We start from the raw sequence: 20,907 nt of genomic DNA on the forward strand, positions 1-20,907 counted from the left end.
ATTTATCTTACATTTTTAGTCTTGGGAAATACTGGTTCATGTATATTTTTTCAGGAAATGATTAATGTTTATAATACATCCATTTATATGTGTACCATTTTACACAGTTAATCTAATTCTATGTTGCATTAAATTAACACCGCAACAAACAGAAGTTATATATTGACCAAATGCTTGCAAAACAAGAGCACCCCCTTGCGGGTGCTGACGCTCATCTGATTTTTTTGTGTAATAGAAATATTGTCCTACCCATGGTTTTCTAAGTCCAAAAAGGGCCATCATTCTTGCAAAAAGCAGGACAGAGTTATGTTTCTTGATGTACAGTGTCCACTTATGATGGTGAAAAACTGCTGCAAGTTTTAAAGCAATAGCTTTGATAGTTTATGAGAAAAGTTGACTTAAACATAATACTCAACCAAGAAAATGATTTTCTAAGTCCAAAAGGGGCAATAATTATTGCAAAAAGCAGGATGGAGTTATGTTGCTTGCTGTACAGGGTCAGCTTATGATGGTGAACAAGTGTTGCAAGTTTCAAAGCAATAGCTTTGATAGTTTAAGAGAAAAAGTTGACCTAAACATAAAACTTAACCAAGAAATCTGATATTTTCTAAGTCCAAAAGGGGCCATAAATCTTGCAAAAAGCAGGACGGAGTTATGTTTCTTGCTGTACAGGGTCAACTTATGATGGTGAACAAGTATTGCAAGTTTTAAAGCAATAGCTTTGATAGTTTAGGATAAAAGCTGACCTAAACATAAAACTTAACCAAGAAAACTGATTTTCTAAGTCCAAAAGGGGCAATAAATCTTGCAAAAAGTTTCTTCATGTACAGGGTCCGCTTATGATGATGAACAAGTATTCCAAGTTTCAAAGCAATAGCTTTGATAGTTTAGGAGAAAAGTTGACCTAAACATAAAACTTAACCAAGAAATCTGATATTTTCTAAGTACAAAAGGGGCCATAAATCTTGCAAAAAGCAAAATGGAGTTATGTTTCTTGCTATACAGGGTCAGCTTATGATGGTGAACAAGTATTCCAAGTTTCAAAGCAATAGCTTTGATAGTTTAGGAGAAAAGCTGACCTAAACATAAAACTTAACCAGGCAACGCCGACGCAGACGCCGACAACCGCTCAAGTGATAACAATAACTCATCATTTTTTTTCAAAAAATCAGATGAGCTAAAAAAAAAAAAATGGATCTTGATCAAACTTGATTTGTAGCATCATTTTAAGGTCCTTTAACAAATTTGTTTAATTTGAGCAACTTGGCTATTCAACCAGGATTAAATGGGTTTGAAAACTAACAGAGTCACAACAGTCTACACTGCCCTCTTAACACCACTACTGGTAGAATAGTCAAGAGTGATTCAAATAAGCTTCAAGGTTTCTATCAAGCTCAAATGAATCCATATGACCTGTCATGTTTCCGCAGGTACAACTGTCACCAAAATAGCTCAATGTAATGTGTGATATATTTTTTGAACTTCAGTCTTACATGTAGTTAACATATATAATTGTAACCTTCAAGTATTATTCATATATATATATACCGGTATATATATATACATGTAAAATATATATCAACTCTATATGTGTCCATAGGACACAGGTGCCCCTAAAATCCTGTCACTGTACATGGTTTCATGACTCCAGGTGAAGTAGTTTTAAGATATATGCAACACAAACTTTTAAAGCACTTTTACATATGTGTATTTTTCACTAAGTGAAGGACCATAACTCTGGCCTAGCTGGGTGAAATTCCAAAGAGAACACTTGGTGTACAAGTTTAGTATGTGCATTATATGCTATATAAAAATCCTCTATTGTCTTGTTGGGATCCATATCTCTAGATAAGACTGTTAGGGGCTGTCTAGTTGTACGGACCTCATTATTTCTGATATGTGGGGATTATTTGATAAACAAGAGCTGTCACTAATGGTGACAAATGCCCCCGCAGCGCCTTGACCTTTAACCTGGTGACCTTGACCTTTGACCTGGTGACCCCAAAGTCAATAGGGGTCATGTACTCAATAAGTACTATTAGCATGTGAAGTTTGAAGGTCCTGGGTGCAGTGATTCGCGAGTAAAGTGCCTTCATGCAAAAAGTTAACATCTGCCCCTGTGACCTTGACCTGGTGACCCCAAAGTCAGTAGGGGTCATGTACGCAATAAGTACTATCAGCATGTGAAGTTTGAAGGTCCTGGGTGCAGTGGTTCGCGACTTAAGTGCCTTCATGCAAAAAGTTAACATTGGTCCCTGTAACCTTGACCTTTGACCTGGTGACCCCAAAGTCAGTAGGGGTCCTTTACTCAATAAGTTCTATCAGCATGTGACGTTTGAAGGTAACGAACGAACGAACGGATGGACAGTTGAAAACTAATATGCCTACCTTCGGGGGCATAAAAAGTGAAATATCGAATAAGACATAATCAATATTCACCTAAAACTTGAATGTAAACAGTATACAGATACAAGCTTTTTACCTAATTGTTTACATTTTCTTCCAAAACGTAATGACCAGGGAACTCCAAATGAATACAAGTTTGTTCCGTGCCGACTAACATGACTAATTTGTATCAAAATAAACGAATGTAAATGAACTATACTGGACATTCAGCAGAAAAAAACAAACTACTAAAAACAAACTTTATGACATGACAAGGCATATGAACCTATTTCTGTCATTATTTCACAAGAAATAACTGGCACAGAAAGATTTGTTTCATAATCAATAAACTGACACGATTGAAACAGAATCTTCAATATATCTTGTAATGGTTATCAAATATGCGGAAAAAGTAAATACCTTATGATATTTAAAATATGATTTGTCAAAAGTGTGTTTGTTCACTTATACATTCTTAGAAAGAGACATTTTTGTTTATTCCGCACCGGAAGTTGATATTTTAAATCGACACCGCTTTAACATGTTGTTTAAAATACACTACCGCACCATCAATATTAATTCCCAACTATTTGATATATGCAGACATTGAGTGTAAAAAATAGTTTAACCTAGGTTTATAGAGTACCATTCAATGCGTGTGTACGTTCAATGTGGGAGAATTAATGCCGACTGTGCTCTGTTACATAAAGCATCCGGACCATTCAGATTTGGTTTACGCCAGTAAAAAGTCATTGCGTGCATTTCTGTTATGTCATGTACGTTTTTATACGCTTAAAAATTATCAGACATGCGTATATGCATTATTTCAAAGCATAATTTACGCTAATAAGCATCTTATCTGGAGCCCTGAGGTAAGATTAAAATTTTCTTAAAGTATTAATAATACTGTTTTAATAGATAATTAAATGCATTTCTGCTGGAAATCATTACAGTCTCGGGCATCCGAGGACACTATTTATGTTAATACAGACTCAAGTGCCATTAAATGGTCAGTTATATTTTGTCCCTTACACAAGCTTACTGTCACTGAGTGGCTGCTTTTTAATTTTTGATATTTGCAGCCACCACAACAGTTTTACAATCACAATTATAAAATGAATTGTATGCATGCGTCAGATTAGTTCGACTATTTTGTCCCTGTACATGCACCTTGCCCCAAACATTGAATTGATTTGCTTGATTAACTAAATGAACAATTTTTCTGAAAACCTCCACTTTTTATTGTTTAGTATGAACTCAAAAATACGATTCAGAGTACGAATACATTTGGGGACGAATAGAGCAAAATTTGATGAGAATTTTCTCATGCATGAACACATCAATCCTGTCTTGTTGATAGTTTAATGAAACAAATAATTTGTTTTACATCATGAAAAACCTCCTGATAAATATGAGCATTACACTTTACCATTATTCAGGAAAAGAATGTGTTGTTTTCCTTTTTTCCATTTGGACCGGTGCGCAGGTAGATTTATCCTACTCTTGAAATTTATGACAACAACAACAACTGTCAATTTGGAAAAAGAGGGTAAACGTTTGTGTACTGACCAATTAATTGTAGAGTTGACTTTTTATCACATTTTATCTCCTAAAAATACTTTCATTTAGCTACATTTCCTGCTATAAATTTGTTATAATTGCTAAATTCGGTTAAAACTTATATTCTGAATGATTGTTGATAATTGTGATTCTCACAGTTGCATTATTTGCGCAGGAGAATGGAATTGGGTCAGAAAAACAAAAACAAGAATTCTTAATATTTTATGTGTTGTCTACAGTTGTATGTGTAAGTCATCAAATGTCTTCATTCATAAAACATCTATACTGATACAGTTATACAGTGCAACCATAAATTATCTTTGTCAAGCGTTTTTTTTAATCAAAATTGCCTACAGTTATGCAACTGTGATGTATGTATTATGCAGTTCCAATGTACACAACACTTGCAAAAAATACCTTGAAAGATACGTTCTATCGAATGAAAATCTTTAAAAATGATTTTAAAGAAAAAGTATGTGTAAAAAATTTACTGCATTTTGTTTGAAAATTGTACGTTACAAAATTAATTGATGTGATATTTATAATGAACTTTAAAATACATTTGTTAATTGAGCCGCACCATCATCCATGAATAAACCAACATAGTGCATTTGCGACCAGCATTGATCCAGACCAGCCTGCCCATCCGTGCAGTCTGATCAGGATCCATGCTGTTCGAACGCTAACAGTTTCTTTAATTGCAATAGGCTTAATTATTTGAAAGCAATTCGAACAGCATGGATTCTGACCAGACAGCGCAGATGTTGGTTTTCTCATGGAGTGGCTCAATTGTTGAAGGAACTATTAATTCTGTTCTACCTAGAACTGTAGTTACTGTGATAAAAGTTATTCAAACTTGTGTTAATAATTGTGTCCTTCAAGATGTCAATTGTTTTAAACACAGTGACTCTGATACCAACATTTCTAACGAAAGTGTTCAGAGTTTTGTCCTTGGGACATTGATTGTACCACAGGAGACTGAAATTCTATCATTTAAACTCCAGAAGTCTATCTTTAAAAAGATTATACACACTGTACAGTGTACATAAAGTAATTTATTTTATATACAACATGTAGTATAGGGGGTATAATATTATTTTTTTAAAAAGATTATAGACTTCTGTAGTCTTATTGATAGAATTAAGGGGTATGATTTTTTTTAAACAATACTTCTGGATTTTTATTGATAGAATTTCAGACTCCTGTGATTGTGCTAACCACAATATGACTCTTAGACAAAAGTAGTACTGACATATTAAATAATGAAAGTGAGAAAGTTGATAGCTCTGCTAATGAAAGCAGCACGGATGAGTATTATGAAAGTAGCACAGACATGTATGTACTCTTTTTTTCTTCGTTAAATTCAAATCATGAAAATAGCATTTTGTCAGATCATAGTGCCCCTGTAGTGGTACCATTTTACTTAACCTAACAGACCAGTCTGAATTTTATTCTAAAGTGACCAGTTTAGCATTTACTAGACAATGCTAGATACGGTACTAATGTAGACTTACAAAGTCTGTTGAGATCAAGTTGTTTGTAATAAAGTTTATTTTTTCTTCATACTGACACTGATATTTTCTAAGAAAACCATTTTCTATCTAGGCTCATCTCAGAGTCAGAGGTTGGAGGTATTGTAATTTTTTTCAGAAAGTGCTATCAAAGAGGATTGATTTTATGGCCAAGTGCTTTACATTTTATGATTCTAACGACTGATGCCAGTCTAGATACTAATGCTGATGGTGTTCCAAACAAAATTGATGAACTTGAACATGAATGCAACAAATCCAGATTTCATTATTATGATTGAGATTTTCACAAGGAATCAAACTCAACTGATATTGATAACTGTGAACTCAAAATTGATCATGATGGTACCAAAAGTCAAGGTCACAGTGGCCAAAACACTGAAAATGGTTTAACCCTAACCCTGCTAAATTTCTATAATGAACCTATCCATCTTTCATGCTTTGTTTTATGTACACTTTTACTCAAATAAGTCTATCTACAATGTATCTATAATTTGGATGGTACCATTAACTGTTAACCCTTACCATGCTAAATTTCTATAATGGACTGGTCCATCTTCTAATTTGGGCAGTACCATTTATCATTTGAAGGGGTGTTTACTGAAAATTTACTGACTGAATAGCGAACAGTGCAGACCATGATCAGACTGCACGGATGTGCAGGCTGATCTTGGTCTGCACTGGTCGCAAAGGCAGAATCACTTGCCGCCAGCAGGCTAAGGGTTAAACATGTTAAAAGGGATGTAAAAAAATACAGAAAAAGATACTGAGTGAATGGTGAACAGTGCAAGTTTTCATAAGACTGCATGTATGTGCAGGCTGATCATGATCTACACTGGTCACAAAGGCAGAATCAGTTGTGTCCAGCATAATAAGGGTTAAAGTCAATAACTAAAGGTCACTTAGTCAGCCTGGCACAGCTTCAGACTTCATAGGAGGATAGGCTGTGATAATTTAATATTACCAGTATAGTATTAGGGGTTGAAGTTCATGGACTTAATACCCTCAGCACTGAAAACAGTTTCTGATTTAAAAGATACTTTGTCTACATCTGTCAACTGCCTGAGTCTGCCTGTGGTCAGTGAATGACCCTTATAGATTTGGTGGTCAGGAGGTCAATTTGACAAACTGAAAGTCAGTGAAATTGGTTCTATGACATGACAATGACTGCCTTTCTTCATATAGAACAATTGAGATCAGTTTCTGTTTAAAAACTGCAGAACACTTAAGCTGGTGGCCTCCAAACTTCATACACTGCTTGCCATTGGTCAGAAGGTGATATTCATCAAAGCTCTAGGTCACAGTGATCTTGAGTTTGAAAGCATTTCCTATCAAAACATGGAGAGTGCTTGGACCCTAGGCTTCCAAACTTCGTTAGGATGCTTGTCTATTGTCAATAGATGACCCCTACAATGTATTATGTTTTAGGAGTTAGTAGGTCAAAGGTCAAGGTCACAGTGTCCTTGTGACTGGCAGTGTGTGATGAACTTCTGGAGAGCAACGTGGTCAGAGACCTTCAAACTGCAGTATGGTGATTGCCTGTGATCAGTAGAAGACCCCACTTGTTTTGGAGTTCATTTAATTTAAAAGGTCAAGGGCACAATCACCTTGATACTGAAAAACAAATTACATGCCCATGTACACTCCCCCCACCCCCCTCCATCAGGCAATCATGGGGTGCATGGTTGATTATATGTTTTACAAGCAGCTCTTGTTTTTTTTTCAGCCTGCAAACCAATATATGATCAAAAAGCACTCCATTGTAAAGAAAAGATATAAAAATGATTTCCATTTTACTAGGTAAAAAAAATGCCATTTTACTTCCTTTTGTCATACTAAGATTACTAAACTAGACAGCAAGTCACTTTTCTTCAGATGATGTATTGATAGATCATGAACAATGATTAGTAGTCTCTTGCAAATGTCAGATGTTTCATTTTATAATGTCAAGCAAACCTAATTAGTCAATAGTACCAAGGAAAATAAATCTGACTTTTCATGTATAGTTTTAAGGCCTAGTAAAAGATCGACTCATCATTAATAATGGAACCTTGGCATTTAGATTGGCACCAAAATGTTTCAGTGATATTTAGTTGCACAGAATTTTTTTTTTTTTCATTTAAGAAGTTAAGGATGATGTTTCCGGCAGTGTGATACATTTTGATATTTTTCATTATGCAGAAAATAAGGTCTATTTATTTAGCTCAGATCTGATGGTATGGGAGTATGAAATGGGTACTGTGGGATGAATGTTCCTATGACATTATTGCACATACTTTTCAGTATGTCTTAAGGCACCTGTGATGACACTTGACAATTTCCTTGCAATTATGTTAAATAATTCTCTGTATGAACTTCTATGCAATAACATAATTATATTCTTTAAATTTTATGAATTTCTGTGCAATTTTGTATTGTTGGTATGAATTTCCTTACCATTTCGTATACTCCTTCTAAATTTCTGTAAGTACATAAAGTCTGCCTCTGAATTTCTGTGAAATTATGTAATCACTGTATGAATTTCAGTCAAATTATGTATTCACTGTATGAATTTCAGTGAAATTATGTATTCACTGTATGAATTTCAGTGAAATTATGTATTCACTGTATGAATTTCAATGAAGTTATGTATTCACTGTATGAATTTCAGTCAAATTATGTATTCACTGTGAAATTTCAATGAAATTATGTATTCACTGTATGAATTTCAGTGAAATTATGTATTCACTGTATGAATTTCTGAGAAATTTTGTATTCACCGTATGAATTTCTGTGAAATTACATATTCACTGTATGAATTTCTGTGCGATTACATATTCTGCATATGAATTTCTGTACAATTAAATGTTATCCCTTTGATTTTCTGCGCGAATACATATTCTTTTTATCATACATATCAGCATTCTTCAGCAGTTAATGTAAGTTATTATTATTATGTAACTCGTACAAATGTATGGCTTTCCGTACCAGTTGAGAAGTCTGAAATCACATACGAAGACAAGTAATAAAACTGAAACCACGAATTGTCATCACCAGTCCATGGTATTAAGTTGTTTGTTTTGTACTTCGTATTCATATGGGGAAGTTGTTGTTGAGGAGCCAGTAACACAATCCATGAAGTTTCAACGTTGATGAAACTTTATAAACTGAAATAATGTTGAAAAATGGTGATAGCAAATAAGAGAGATATAAGACCAATAATTAAACAGAATATTTTTGTTTCCGTTACACCACTAATGCTTACACTGTAGTCAGATGAGTGTAAAAATACATGTTGCAGGGGCTGAATTTTGGTTTTTAACATTTCTGAATGTTGCATTTATCAAGATGGAAAATATATTTTTACATGTGAATTAGTATTTTTTGTACTTACTTAAAAATTTTGCAAAAAGTAAATGTAAGTAAAGATTTATGTTAAATTTCATTACATCTTTTGTGTTACTTTATCATGTTTATATATTAGTAACCGGACACCTTAAAATGAATATTGGCTCGGATGAATATGACCTTTGTATTAAAATATGATTTTCTTCTTAGGTTTTCTCTTTCTGCTACAGTAATGAATTATTTATGCAAAATCACCTTCTGAGCTAGAGAGATAGGCTTTTCAAAGGAATTGCGTTTTTAAAGTTCAATGGATCATATGACTGGATTTTTTTCACATTTTAAAAAATATAATATAATATAATAAATTATGCTCATAGTTAATGTGGATTCTTGAAAACCTTCTTGCTGGAATAAAATGATCTTCTCAGGTGTGTTTTTAGCTCACCTGAGCACGAAGTGCTCAAAGGTGAGCTTTAGTGATCACCCTGTGTCCGGCGTCCGTCGTCGTCCGTCGTCCGTCCGTCCGTCCGTCCGTCGTCAACAATTTGACTGTTAACACTCTAGAGGTCACATTTTTGACCCAATCTTAATGAAACTTGGTCAGAATGTTACCCTAAATAAAATCTTGGACGAGTTCGATATTGGGTCATCTGGGATCAAAAACTAGGTCATCAGGTCAAATTAAAGGAAAAGCTTGTTAACACTCTAGAGGTCACATTTTTGGCCCAATCTTAATGAAACTTGGTCAGAATGTTACCCTCAATAAAATCTTGGATGAGTTCGATATTAAGTCATCTGGGGTCAAAAACTAGGTCATCAGGTCAAATCAAAGGAAAAGCTTGTTAACACTCTAGAGGTCACAATTTTGGCCCAATCTTAATGAAACTTGGTCAGGATGTTACCCTCAATAAAATCTTGGACGAGTTCGATATTGGGTCATCTGGGGTCAAAAACTAGGTCACCAGGTCAAATCAAAGAAAAAGCTTGTTAACACTAAAGAGGTCACATTTTTGGCCCAATCTTAATGAAACTTGGTCAGAATGTTACCCTTAATAAAATCTTGGACGAGTTCGATATTTGGTTATCTGGGATCATAAACTAGGTCACCAGGTCAAATCAAAGGAAAAGCTTGTTAACACTGTTGAAGCCGCATTTATGACTGTATCTTCATGAAACTTGGTCAGATTGTTAATATTGATGATCTTAAGGTCCAGTTTGAATCTGGGTCATGTAGGATAAAAAACTAGGTCACCAAGCCAAATCAAATGAAAAGCTAGTTTACACTAGAGGCCACATTTATGACCATACCTTAATGAAACTTGGTCAAATCTTGATGATCTATAGCTCAAGTTCAAATCTGGGTTAGGTGGGGTCAAAAACTAGGTCACTAGGTCATATCAAAGGAAAAGCTTGTTAACACTCTAGAGGCCACATTTATGACTATATCTTCATGAAACTTAGTCAGAATGTTAAACTTGATGATCTTTAGGGCAATTTTGAATCTGGGTCATGTCGGGTCAAAAACTAGGTCACCGGTCAAATCAAAGGAAAAGCTAATTAACACTGTAGAGGCCACGTTTATGACCATATCTTAATGAAACTTGGTCAGAATGTTAATCTTGATAATCTTTAGGTCAAGTTTAAATCTGGGTCAGATGGAGTCAAAAACTAGGTCACTAGGTCATATCAAAGGAAAAGCTTGTTAACACTCTAGAGGCCACATTTTTGACTATATCTTCATGAAACTTAGTCAGAATGTTAAACTTGATGGTCTTTAGGTCAAGTTCGAATCTGGGTCATGTCGGGTCAAAAACTAGGTCACGGGGGTCAAATAAAAGGAATAGTTAGTTAACACTTTAGAGACCATATCTTAATGAAACTTGGTCAGAATGTTAATCTTGATGATCTATAGGTCAAGTTTAAATCTGGGTCAGGTGTGTTAAAAAACTAGGTCACTAGGTCAAATCAAAGGAAAAGCTTGTTAAGACTCTAGAGGCCAGATTTATGACTGTATCTTCATGAAACTTAATCAGAATGTTAATCTTGATGATCTTTAGGTCAAGTTCGAATCTGGGTCATGTGGGGGCAAAAACTAGGTCACCGGGTCAAATCAAAGGAAAAGCTAGTTAACACTTTAGAGGCTACATTTATGACCATATCTTAATGAAACTTGGTCAGAATGTTGATCTTGATGATCTTTAGGTCAATAGGTCAGGTGAGCGATACAGGGCCTTCATGGCCCTCTTGTTTCAAATTGTGTCAATGTTTTTGTATTTTTACAGATTACATGTTTAGGAAGTTTGTATATATTTGAACCATGCCATGGGAAAACCAACATAGTGGCTTTGCAACCAGCATGGATCCAGATCAGCCTGCGCATACGCACAGTCTGGTCAGGATCCATGCTGTTCGCTAACAGTTTCTCTAATTCCAATAGGTTTTGAAAGCGAACAGCGGATCCTGACCAGACTGCGCTATGTTGGTTTTCTCATGGCGCGGCTCATTTTATAAAGCAGAGTAGATGATGTGATGTCATGATCATGATGATGTCACCATTAATTAGAATTTATCATTAAAAATAAAACGTCATAGTTTGTTCATAGTAGAATAATTTATGGATTTCTCGTGAATAAAAGTTATGGTAATTATGGTATAATGTGGTGTGTATGTTTTGAACAGATCAGTTATACCCAGTATCTTTAAGCCTTACCTTGCTAAATTTCTATAATGAACTTGTCCATCTTCCTATATGGACAGTACTCTTTAACTGTTAAAAGGCGAACAGTGCAGATCATGATCAGACTGCGTGGACACAAAGACAGAATCAATTGTGTTCAGCATGGAAAGGGTTAAAATGTTTAAAAACAACCAAATCATACCAGAATTTATTCTAAATTGAAATTTTGTAAATGTACATGTAGCCTACTCGTTAACATTTTGAGATAAACAAAGGAAGCAAATAGCTTTTAGATAAACAAGGCAGGCAAATATCATATCATTGAATTATGGTCAGTGTAATTGAATGGGTAGTCAAAGAACTTCTAACCCCACCCACACCCTCCCACACTCACTGTTTCACAGCTCGCTTCGCGGCTAATGTTGAATGTCATATATTGAATCCGCTTAAAATTAGGCTGATTCTTCCCCCTTATACCCTAATCACACAATATGTCATACGGCGCGGATAGCTACATCTAGCCATGGATAGAAACGTAGTAATCCGTACCTGAGCAGTACGGATCGATACGATTACTGCTTTAAGGTACGGCTCAGGTACGAATAGATACAGATTACTATGTTTCTATCCGTGGCAAGATGTAGCTATCCGCGCTGTATGTGTGACTCGGGTATTACCAATACTGAATAGTTAAGGCTGCCCAGGTTTTGAATCACTTGCCCATCAGTTCTTTGGGCTTAAACCTTGCTCGGGTTGTAGAATTTTTCCAAGGTAGGTAACTCCTCAGTTATCTTGAAGAAGGTCAGTGTATCCAAGTCTGTGCCAGAAATAATGTCTGGTTAGGCATGTGAGGGTCTTCCATATCATTAACCCTTACCATGCTAAATTTCTATAATAGACTGGTCCATCTTCCAATTTGGGCAGTACCATTTATCATTTGAAAGTGTGTTTACTAAAACTTTACTGACTGAATAGCGAACAGTGCAGACCATGATCAGACTGCACAGATGTGCAGGCTGATCTTGCTCTGCACTGGTCACAAAGGCAGAATCACTTGCCGCCAGCAAGCTAAGGGTTAAAGCTAGAGTGTCACCATAATCATGAACCAATGAAACTAACTAACTTAGTATAAGTATGAAACGTGTCTATGTTGGAGAAAATGTACAGGGTACTTTGATGGACATTTTATTCTTTTTTTGTTTATACTAATCTGTTTTAAGGCTCGATTGCGATGAAAGCTCCAAGCTTATTGTAACCACTCTCGAGTCTGCTGCCTGGAAAAACCAGTGCTGGTGTCAGTCGTGACACCAGTGGGGCTCGAACCCACAACCTCTGGATTGAGTGGCTGACACCTTATCAACTAGACCACCGCTCCCGTAATAACCATATCGCACAAATTTTTGCCAAATTCAGATTGAATTTTACACCTGTTTGTCATATGGCTTTGAAACTTTGACCACATGTCTACGTAAATGTAGGCAAGATTACATAATTAGGACAAAGGCTTTAGCTCAGTTCTGGCCCTTTTTTAACATAGAAATAATAGTTAAGTTTCACATACCATTCCATATTTTATCGCAACTTCTGACATAATTATGGCTTTGAAACTTTAAACACTTGCTTACCAACATAACACATTACTATATAGTGCAAGACTTATTCAAACCCACACAGTTAATGCAGGTACATTGTTTGTCTTATCTATTCTTTTTCTTTTGTCTGAAAATCTCTGGTAATATTTTGACCCTATACTTCCATCAACTCTACTTTGAAATTCTGGTTAAATATGGATGCACTTTCACTCTATTTCTGTTATAACTAAAATTGACTAGAATTGTTATTCTTTCAATTTGGGCAGTACCATTTACTCTTAAAAGGAGTGTTTACCAAAACGATACTGACTGAATGACAAACAGTGCAGATTTTGATCAAACTGCAGGGAAGTGCAGGCTGATGTTCTACACTGGTCACAAAGGCAGAATTACTAGTTACAGTTTGTCCGTGTCCAGTATGATAAGGGCTAGTCATGAAACAGCTCTTGGTTACGAAATTAATTCAGATTATTGCCCCTATTCCATTTGAAAAAAAGTTTTGTATGCAAGGCTTTTCATTGCCATGGTAAAATTTTAATGTCTTAATAATGTAAGCATATAATTATGCAGAGATTACAACTTAAAATGAGCCGTGCCATGGGAAAACCAACATAGTGGCTTTGCGACCAGCATGGATCCAGACCAGACTGCGCGGATGCGTAATTTTCACAGTGATTTTCTTTTGAAAAGTCAAGCATGTTGTCTTATGGACATCTCTTGTTCTTTTTAGCTGTTAATCTAAGCAGTTTAAGAAACTCACCCACACAGTCCTGTTTGACACTGTTGAGAAGAATTTATGCTGAATCCAGAGTTTGTAACAAATAGTAGTATGTGTTAATACATGATAGTTATGAGTTACTCAGCAACAAATTTTAGGATGGAGACAAAGTGTTAAGTAAAAGTTTTCATTTGTAAATATTAGTTTTCATTCATTACAAAACAATACAAAATTTTATTGCTTTTCATTTATTGATTTTTTAATACAATAAAATTACTATCGGTATTAATTTCATACAGTCATTTCAAAATATTTGAAATGCAACTTTTTTGTGTGCACAAAATTTATTTTAAATATAATATTAGATTAAGCAGAAAAAAAAGAAAACAAATACATGAAAAAAGTGATCTCAGTGTTTGAAAACTGTCTGGATTAAATCGTAGTATTTTCCAAATTTAAAAAGAGTAAAGGGTGAAATATATATTAATGTTTAATGTGTACTTGATAACTTATAAATATGGACTCACAAACAAGTAAGTGTGTAAAATTCTAATAAATCTTCAATTTCATACTTAATACTTACTGCATTTACACCAAATTACCATACATTTACACGATAAAATATTTTGTTATCTCCCCGTTTATCACCAACTAATGAAATTGTATTAAAATCAGCTATATATAGTTTAACAATATATACATAAACATTTGAAAGTTATTTTCAAGTGTATGCTACTGTGGCTGACTCGGGTTAAGGTTCCTGAATTCGGCTCTATTCACTTTGCTGCTCAGGCCTCGACATTAACAGTGTCCTGGCATCCAGAGGACCCCAAATTATCGGCTTGGTTTCAGTTCTTACTAGGGTCAGTCTTGGGTATCATGAGATGGCCTCATTTTTGGCTCATACAGCAGATTTCATAACTCATGCTTACATTTTTGCAGAATTTGCCGCTTTTTAGTTCACCTGAGCACAAAGTGTGTGATGGCTCAGCATCCGGCGTCCGTCCATTGTCTGGCCTTCCGTCTGGCATCCATTTGTCCACACTTATCTTTAAATAACATCTCCTCCTAAACCACCACCCAAATTTTGATGAAACTTTACAGGGAACCGAAAGGAAAAACTTTTAAAATCTTCTTGTCCAGAACCGCAGGTCCTTATGGACTTTGACATTTTGGTAAATAGCGTCATTAAATGGTCCTCTACCAAGATATTCCCCATTGGGTCACATATGACCCGGCCCTTCAAGGCTTGGGGTCACATGGTTTATATAGACATATATAGGGGAAAACTTTGAAAATCTTCTTGTTCAAAACCACAGAGCCTAGGGCATTGATATTTTGTATGTATGTGCATCATCCATTGGGCTTCTACAAAAATTGTTCAATTTATATCCCTAGGGTCAAATATGGCCCCACCCTGGTTTCACATGATTTATATATACTAATTTAGGGAAAAACTTTGAAAAATCATTTTGTCCAAAACCATAGGGGCCTAGGGCATTGATGTTTTGTTTGTAGCATCATCTAGTTGTCCACTACCAAGATTGTTTAAATCATCCTCCTAGGGTAAAACATTGCCCCAGCATTGGGTTCAACAGGTTTTACATTGGTTTATATAGGGAAAACCTTAAAAAAAAGTTTTTTTTGAAACCATAAGGCCCAGAGCTTAGATATTTGGTATTGGCATGCTCTAGTTGTACTACTTCAAGATTATTCAAATCATGACCCTGGGTTCAATATAAGCTGCACCTGGGTGGTCACTTGTTTTACGTAGACTTTAATTGTTTTTGAAGATATGGCATAGAAATTTTATATTGATTTCAATACTTATCTTGAATAGTCTTAATTGTGACCTACTGACCTACTTTCTTGTTTTTAGCGTAGAACCACTTTTATAACTTTCTATACAAATTTCTTAACCTTGACCTACTTTCTTGTTTTTGAAGCTACAGCAAAGAAATTTGGACCACATGTATAATGTTTGATACAAATTTCATAATCATCTTGAATAGTCTTAATAGTGACCTTTTGACCTACTTTCTTGTTTTGAAGTTACAACAAAGAAATTTGAACCACATTTATAATGTTGATACAGATTTCAAGGTCACACTTAGAGGTCAAAGGTTAACAGGGTCTGTTTTGTTTCCGGTCCATAACTCTGTCATCCATGAAGGGATTTTGAAATAACTTAGCATAAATGTTAACCATAATGAGATGACTTGTCTTGCGTTAGACCCAGATCCCCAGCTCCAAGGCCAAGGTCACACTTAGAAGTCAAAGGTTAACAGGGTCTGTTTGTGTCCAGTTTATAAAACTGCCATTCATCAAGGGATTTTGAAATTACCTGGCATAAATGTTCCCCATAATGAGACTACATGTCATGCGCAAGACCCAGACCCTAAGCTCTAAGGTCAAGGTCAAACTTAGAGGTTAAAGGCTAACATGGTCTTTTTCTTGTCCGGTCCATAACTCTGCCATCAGTGAAGGGATTTTGAAATTACTTGACATAACTGTTCCCTACATTGAGTTGACGTGTCATGTGCAAGGCCCAGACCCCTAGCTCCAAGGTCAAGGTCACAAGTCAAAAGTGATTATTGTCTGATCCATAACTCTGCCATTTATCAAGGGATTTGAAAATAGTTTGACAAAAATGTTAACCATATTGAGAAGGTGTGTCACGCTTATGACCTGGGTCTCTCAGGTCAAGGTCAAGGTTCAAAAATGAAGAGTGATTTTTTTTGCGTAGACATCAGTTTTGTAGCATTTTTGCGCATGCTTTGGGGGCATTAAAAATTTTGTCACTTAAACAGGCCGTTTTCATAATTTGTGATAATTTTACCAAGAACTATGAAACTTAAATTAAATTTAGATCACCATAATCGAGGGTTGATCGTGAAACTATTGTATCTGCATTTTGTAAAATTTTCAGGAGGAAGGAAAAACTATTAAATTTTAATGACTCTACTGAAATTAGAGTCATTTTATAGAGAAAACATCAACAAAACTGCAGATACAATAGTTTCATTCTGAACTTCAAGGGTGATTATTGAACATTTTCAACTTGAAACTAATAAAATATAATATAAAGTAAATTTAAGTGATTTAATGAAAAAGATGCAGTTACAGTATTTTCCTTTTCTACAGAGCAAAAAAAACTTTTATTGTGAAACTATTGTATCTGCACTGTGTCAGATACAATAGTTTCACGATGAACAAAATATGATAATGCAGATACAATATTTTCACTTTTTCTTGATTTACAATGAAAAGAGAGAAACTGAATTCTAATATTTTGTCACATTGTGGGTATTAGTAAGGCAGTTAAGAAAATGACATAAAACCAATTTTGGTCAAAATGTCAGATACAATAGTTTCACGATCAACCCTCGTAATGTGGTAGTGCACACACAATTTCATCAGGATCTCTTTGGTTACTTCAGAGTTATTGTCCTTTAAATGTTTAAACTAACCAATTGATAGTATTTCATTTAACTTCTTTCATTTTTTTCAATGAACATTCATTATCAACATTTAAAGTTGTGAACCCAAACACAGTCACCCCTATCACCCTTGTCACACCCCTTTCCCCTCCCCACCTGCCCACCCCCAGCCTCCATTCCACAATTGTATTTTTCTCTTTTTAAATCTTAACTATATCTTCCATGAATATCTGTCAACATGTAAAGTTGTACCCTCCCCCACCAACCCAATCATGCACCCCTGCCCGCCACCCTCCACCCAACAACAAATTTATTTTTTTTTCATTTTTATTTTCCATCAGTATTTATTGTCAACATATAAAGATTTCTACCCTCACATGATCACCAGCCCCCTCCCCCACCCCCCCCCCCCCCCCCCCCCCAAAAAAAATAAAATAAATAAAACTATCATTCCTTTTTTGAATTTTTCAAACCTTCCATGAATATTTATCAACATGTGAAGTTGTAAACCCCCACCCCTGTCACCACCCATGTTGTTCCAGATTTCTTCCTTGATTGTGCTCTCTTAAGGACTTCTGTACTTTTTTAAGTTCAAATGTTATGAAGTTATTTGCTTCTTAGTAATATCCTTAACTTTTTGCCGGATATATTTCTTTGCCATTCCTCAACACAAGCCCCTACAGCGGGAGATACCAATTGTTGTGTTTTAGACCTTAAAAAAACTGCTTGAAATATTTCAGGATATGTGAAACAAAAGTGTTACTGTTGCCATCATCAAAACCAACGTGAAGGTCAAATTGTTTCCATAGCAATCATGCCTACCATGTCAACAAAGCCAGGTCCAGAGGTTGGACTAGAAGAGGAGGAGGGATACACATTTCCGTGCTGGCGGACACTTCCCGATCACATATTGCTGCACATTTTCAGTTTTTTAGAGGCATCCACCCTTGCTAAGGTGAAAAAAAAAAATCAGCTGTTTTTAGTATTTTATTTTTTTTAAACTTTTTTCTGCCTCAGCTTAACAACAATCGTGCGGAAAAAAAATTGAAAAAAAAAACCACAAAAACATGCATATTCACAAGCTAGTCTGGATTTCTCAGTTGAATCTGCCATTATACAACTATCTTGTTAAGGTGTTGTTTAGCTATTTAGTGTATGTATACCTTTTTTTGTTTTTAGGCTGGACTTGTCTGCAAGGCTTGGCTACGTGTTGGCTTTGATGAATTGTTGTGGAAGGATTTGTTTTACCGTCACTGGGGTATATCGCGGTCGATACCAATGGCGCCGGGAAAGTACTCATGGATACAAGAATACAAACGTCTTCTGTACCATACTCCCTCTGTAGAGAGTGAGGTGCTAAAACAACATGCAGACCAGGTGCTGCACGTGAGCTTCTCGCACAATGGAAAAATGTTTGCTACGTGTTCCAAAGATGGTTTCATTAGGGTAAAGAGCTTTTATTTTTAAATTAATGAATTTTTAGCTTGACTATACAAAGTATGGAGAGCTGTCCTACTCGACCCGGCATCAGTGTCGGCGTCGGCGTCTTTCCGCGTCCGCACTTTGGTTAAAGTTTTTATGTACTTTATCTCTGTAATTACTTGATGGATTTGTTTCAAACTTAAAACAGTGATTAAAGTTTTGATGCACATTCACTCTATCTCAGTTATTAATAAATGGATTTGACTCAAATTGAAAGTAGTTGTTTCACATCATCTCCCACATCATATGACACAAGGTCCATAACTCTGGTACCAATATTTAATGAATTATCCCAACTTCTACTTAAAATATCAGGCTAAAGTTTTGATACACTTTCACTTTATCTCAGTTATTACTGAATGGATTTGATTCAAACTTAAAATTATTGTTCAACATCATCACTCACATCATATGACACAAAGGCTATAACTCTTGCACCAATATTTCATGAATTATCCCTCCTTTTACTTAGAATTTCAGGTTAAGGTTTTGAAGCACTTTCACTCTATCTCAGTTATTACTAAATAGATTTGATTCAAACTTGAAAAAATAGTTGTTCCACCTTATCACACACATCATATGACACAAGGTGCATAACTCTGGCACCAATTTTGCATGAATTATGCCCCCTTTTACTTAGAATTTGAGGTTAATTTTGATGCATTTTCACTATATCGCAGTTATTACTGAGTGGATTTGATTCAAACTTGAAGAGTAATTGTTCCACATCATCACCCACATCATATGACACAATGTGCATAAGTCTTGCACCAATATTTCATGAATTATCCCCCTTTTCGCTTAGAATTATACTTATTTAATGTTCTTTATCTCTCTTATTACTTAATACTTTTGACACAGACTTAAGCTATTGTCCAATATCTTCAGTCTTATTTGAGTTATTAAACACTCTAGTGACAGCTCCAGCTTCCTCAGATGTTCCCAGTTTCACTATCCAGCATCGAAATAGTCGAGCGCACTGTCTCTTGTGACAGCTCGTGTATGTCAAGCCTTGTTTGGCTATATTTACTTCTGAAGAATGCCAAATTATCTAATGAAAAAATGTGACCACACAGAAATTGCTGAGTTCCTTTAGTGGTCTGTTGTACCTTACGTAAGTATAAAAAGTATATGAAGCAAATCACTTCCATTTACATGACAGTATAAAATACATGTGACTGTCCAATAGTAGTGATAGTAATTATTATAATAATATTCATAACAATAATTGGGCCACTCCATGAGAAAACTTGTATTGATGCCATATCATTACTGCATAATAAATTGCTTAAACTACTGGAAAATCATTGTTTTTCTTGTTCTCCTGCAGAAACTAGAAACCACAATATTGTAATTAAGTTAACCAAGGCAAAGCAAATTCTATGATATTTTACAAATAAATGTTGTTTGTGTTGTCACAGTAACCAAAATTCCAAAACACCCATACAGAGATTGTTATAGCTTAATGGCCTATGATGAAACCCAAAATAGACATGGTTAAGTTGTTTTTCAGTAAAATGATTTCAAACAGTCTCTTAATATTCAGATCTTTGATGTCAAGTTGGAGAAATACATTATTTGTGTCATAAATGACATGAAAAACACATGCCACGCATAACGATGCCATAGTTCTTTCATGGCATTCTTCACATTGGTTTTGCCTTTGAGGCCAGTGTAGATCATAATGAGCCTACACATCCATGCAGTTTGATCATGATCTGCACTATTCGCTTTTCAGCCAGTATCTTTTTGGTAAGCACTCCTTTCAACAGTTAAAGATGGACAAGTTCATTATAAACATTTAGCATAGTAAGGGTTAATTAAAAGCATTGTTGATATGTTTTAGGTATGGGATGCAACGTACCCTACTTCCATCAAATACAAGACGGACATGAGGAAGTTTACATGGAAATATACTCAGTTCTCACAGTTTAACTCGATAGACACCCTGCTCCTTGTCTCTGGTGTACATTTTGGATCTCTGAGCACGTCTGGGGAAATTGCGGTCTTCAGTTTGGAAGGTGAGTCATACAGGATACTCCAAGCTAGGACTTTGCTTATTCAAGCCTTATCATGCTGGACGCAATTGATTCTGCCTTTGCTACCAGTGTAGATCATGATCAGCCTGCACACCCATGCAGTCTGATCAGGATCTGCACTGTTTGCCATTCATGCAATATCTTTTTGGTAAGCACCC

General features: G+C 35.4%; 2 protein-coding genes across 4 annotated transcripts in view; one reads left to right on the forward strand and one right to left on the reverse strand.

Moving 5' to 3' along the window:
• The window catches only part of LOC123556007 (xenotropic and polytropic retrovirus receptor 1 homolog), a 56,262-nt gene extending 52,312 nt beyond the window's left edge, over window positions 1–3,950 (reverse strand). Inside the window, exon 1 of the mRNA XM_053524280.1 lies at window positions 3,815–3,950. The gene's annotated coding sequence lies outside the window, so the exon portion shown is untranslated. The remainder of the gene's footprint in view (window positions 1–3,814) is intronic.
• Window positions 3,881–20,907, forward strand: part of LOC123524702 (uncharacterized) — a 32,153-nt gene continuing 15,126 nt past the window's right edge. For 2 of the 3 annotated variants that reach the window (XR_008367475.1, XM_053525378.1), the window contains exons 1-4: window positions 3,881–3,934; window positions 17,969–18,183; window positions 18,408–18,674; window positions 20,557–20,731. Coding sequence is in view for 2 of the 3 variants with exons in the window: in XM_053525378.1 (XP_053381353.1) it covers window positions 3,898–3,934; window positions 17,969–18,183; window positions 18,408–18,674; window positions 20,557–20,731 (694 nt within the window). In the remaining variant the exon portion in view is untranslated. Of the gene's footprint in view, window positions 3,935–4,094; window positions 4,193–17,968; window positions 18,184–18,407; window positions 18,675–20,556; window positions 20,732–20,907 lie in introns of those variants that run through there. The other variant, XM_053525379.1, reaches the window with a different exon arrangement.

This window comes from Mercenaria mercenaria, chromosome 15 (genome assembly GCF_021730395.1).
Source record: "Mercenaria mercenaria strain notata chromosome 15, MADL_Memer_1, whole genome shotgun sequence".
In the NCBI taxonomy this organism is placed as follows: Eukaryota; Metazoa; Mollusca; class Bivalvia; order Venerida; family Veneridae; genus Mercenaria; species Mercenaria mercenaria.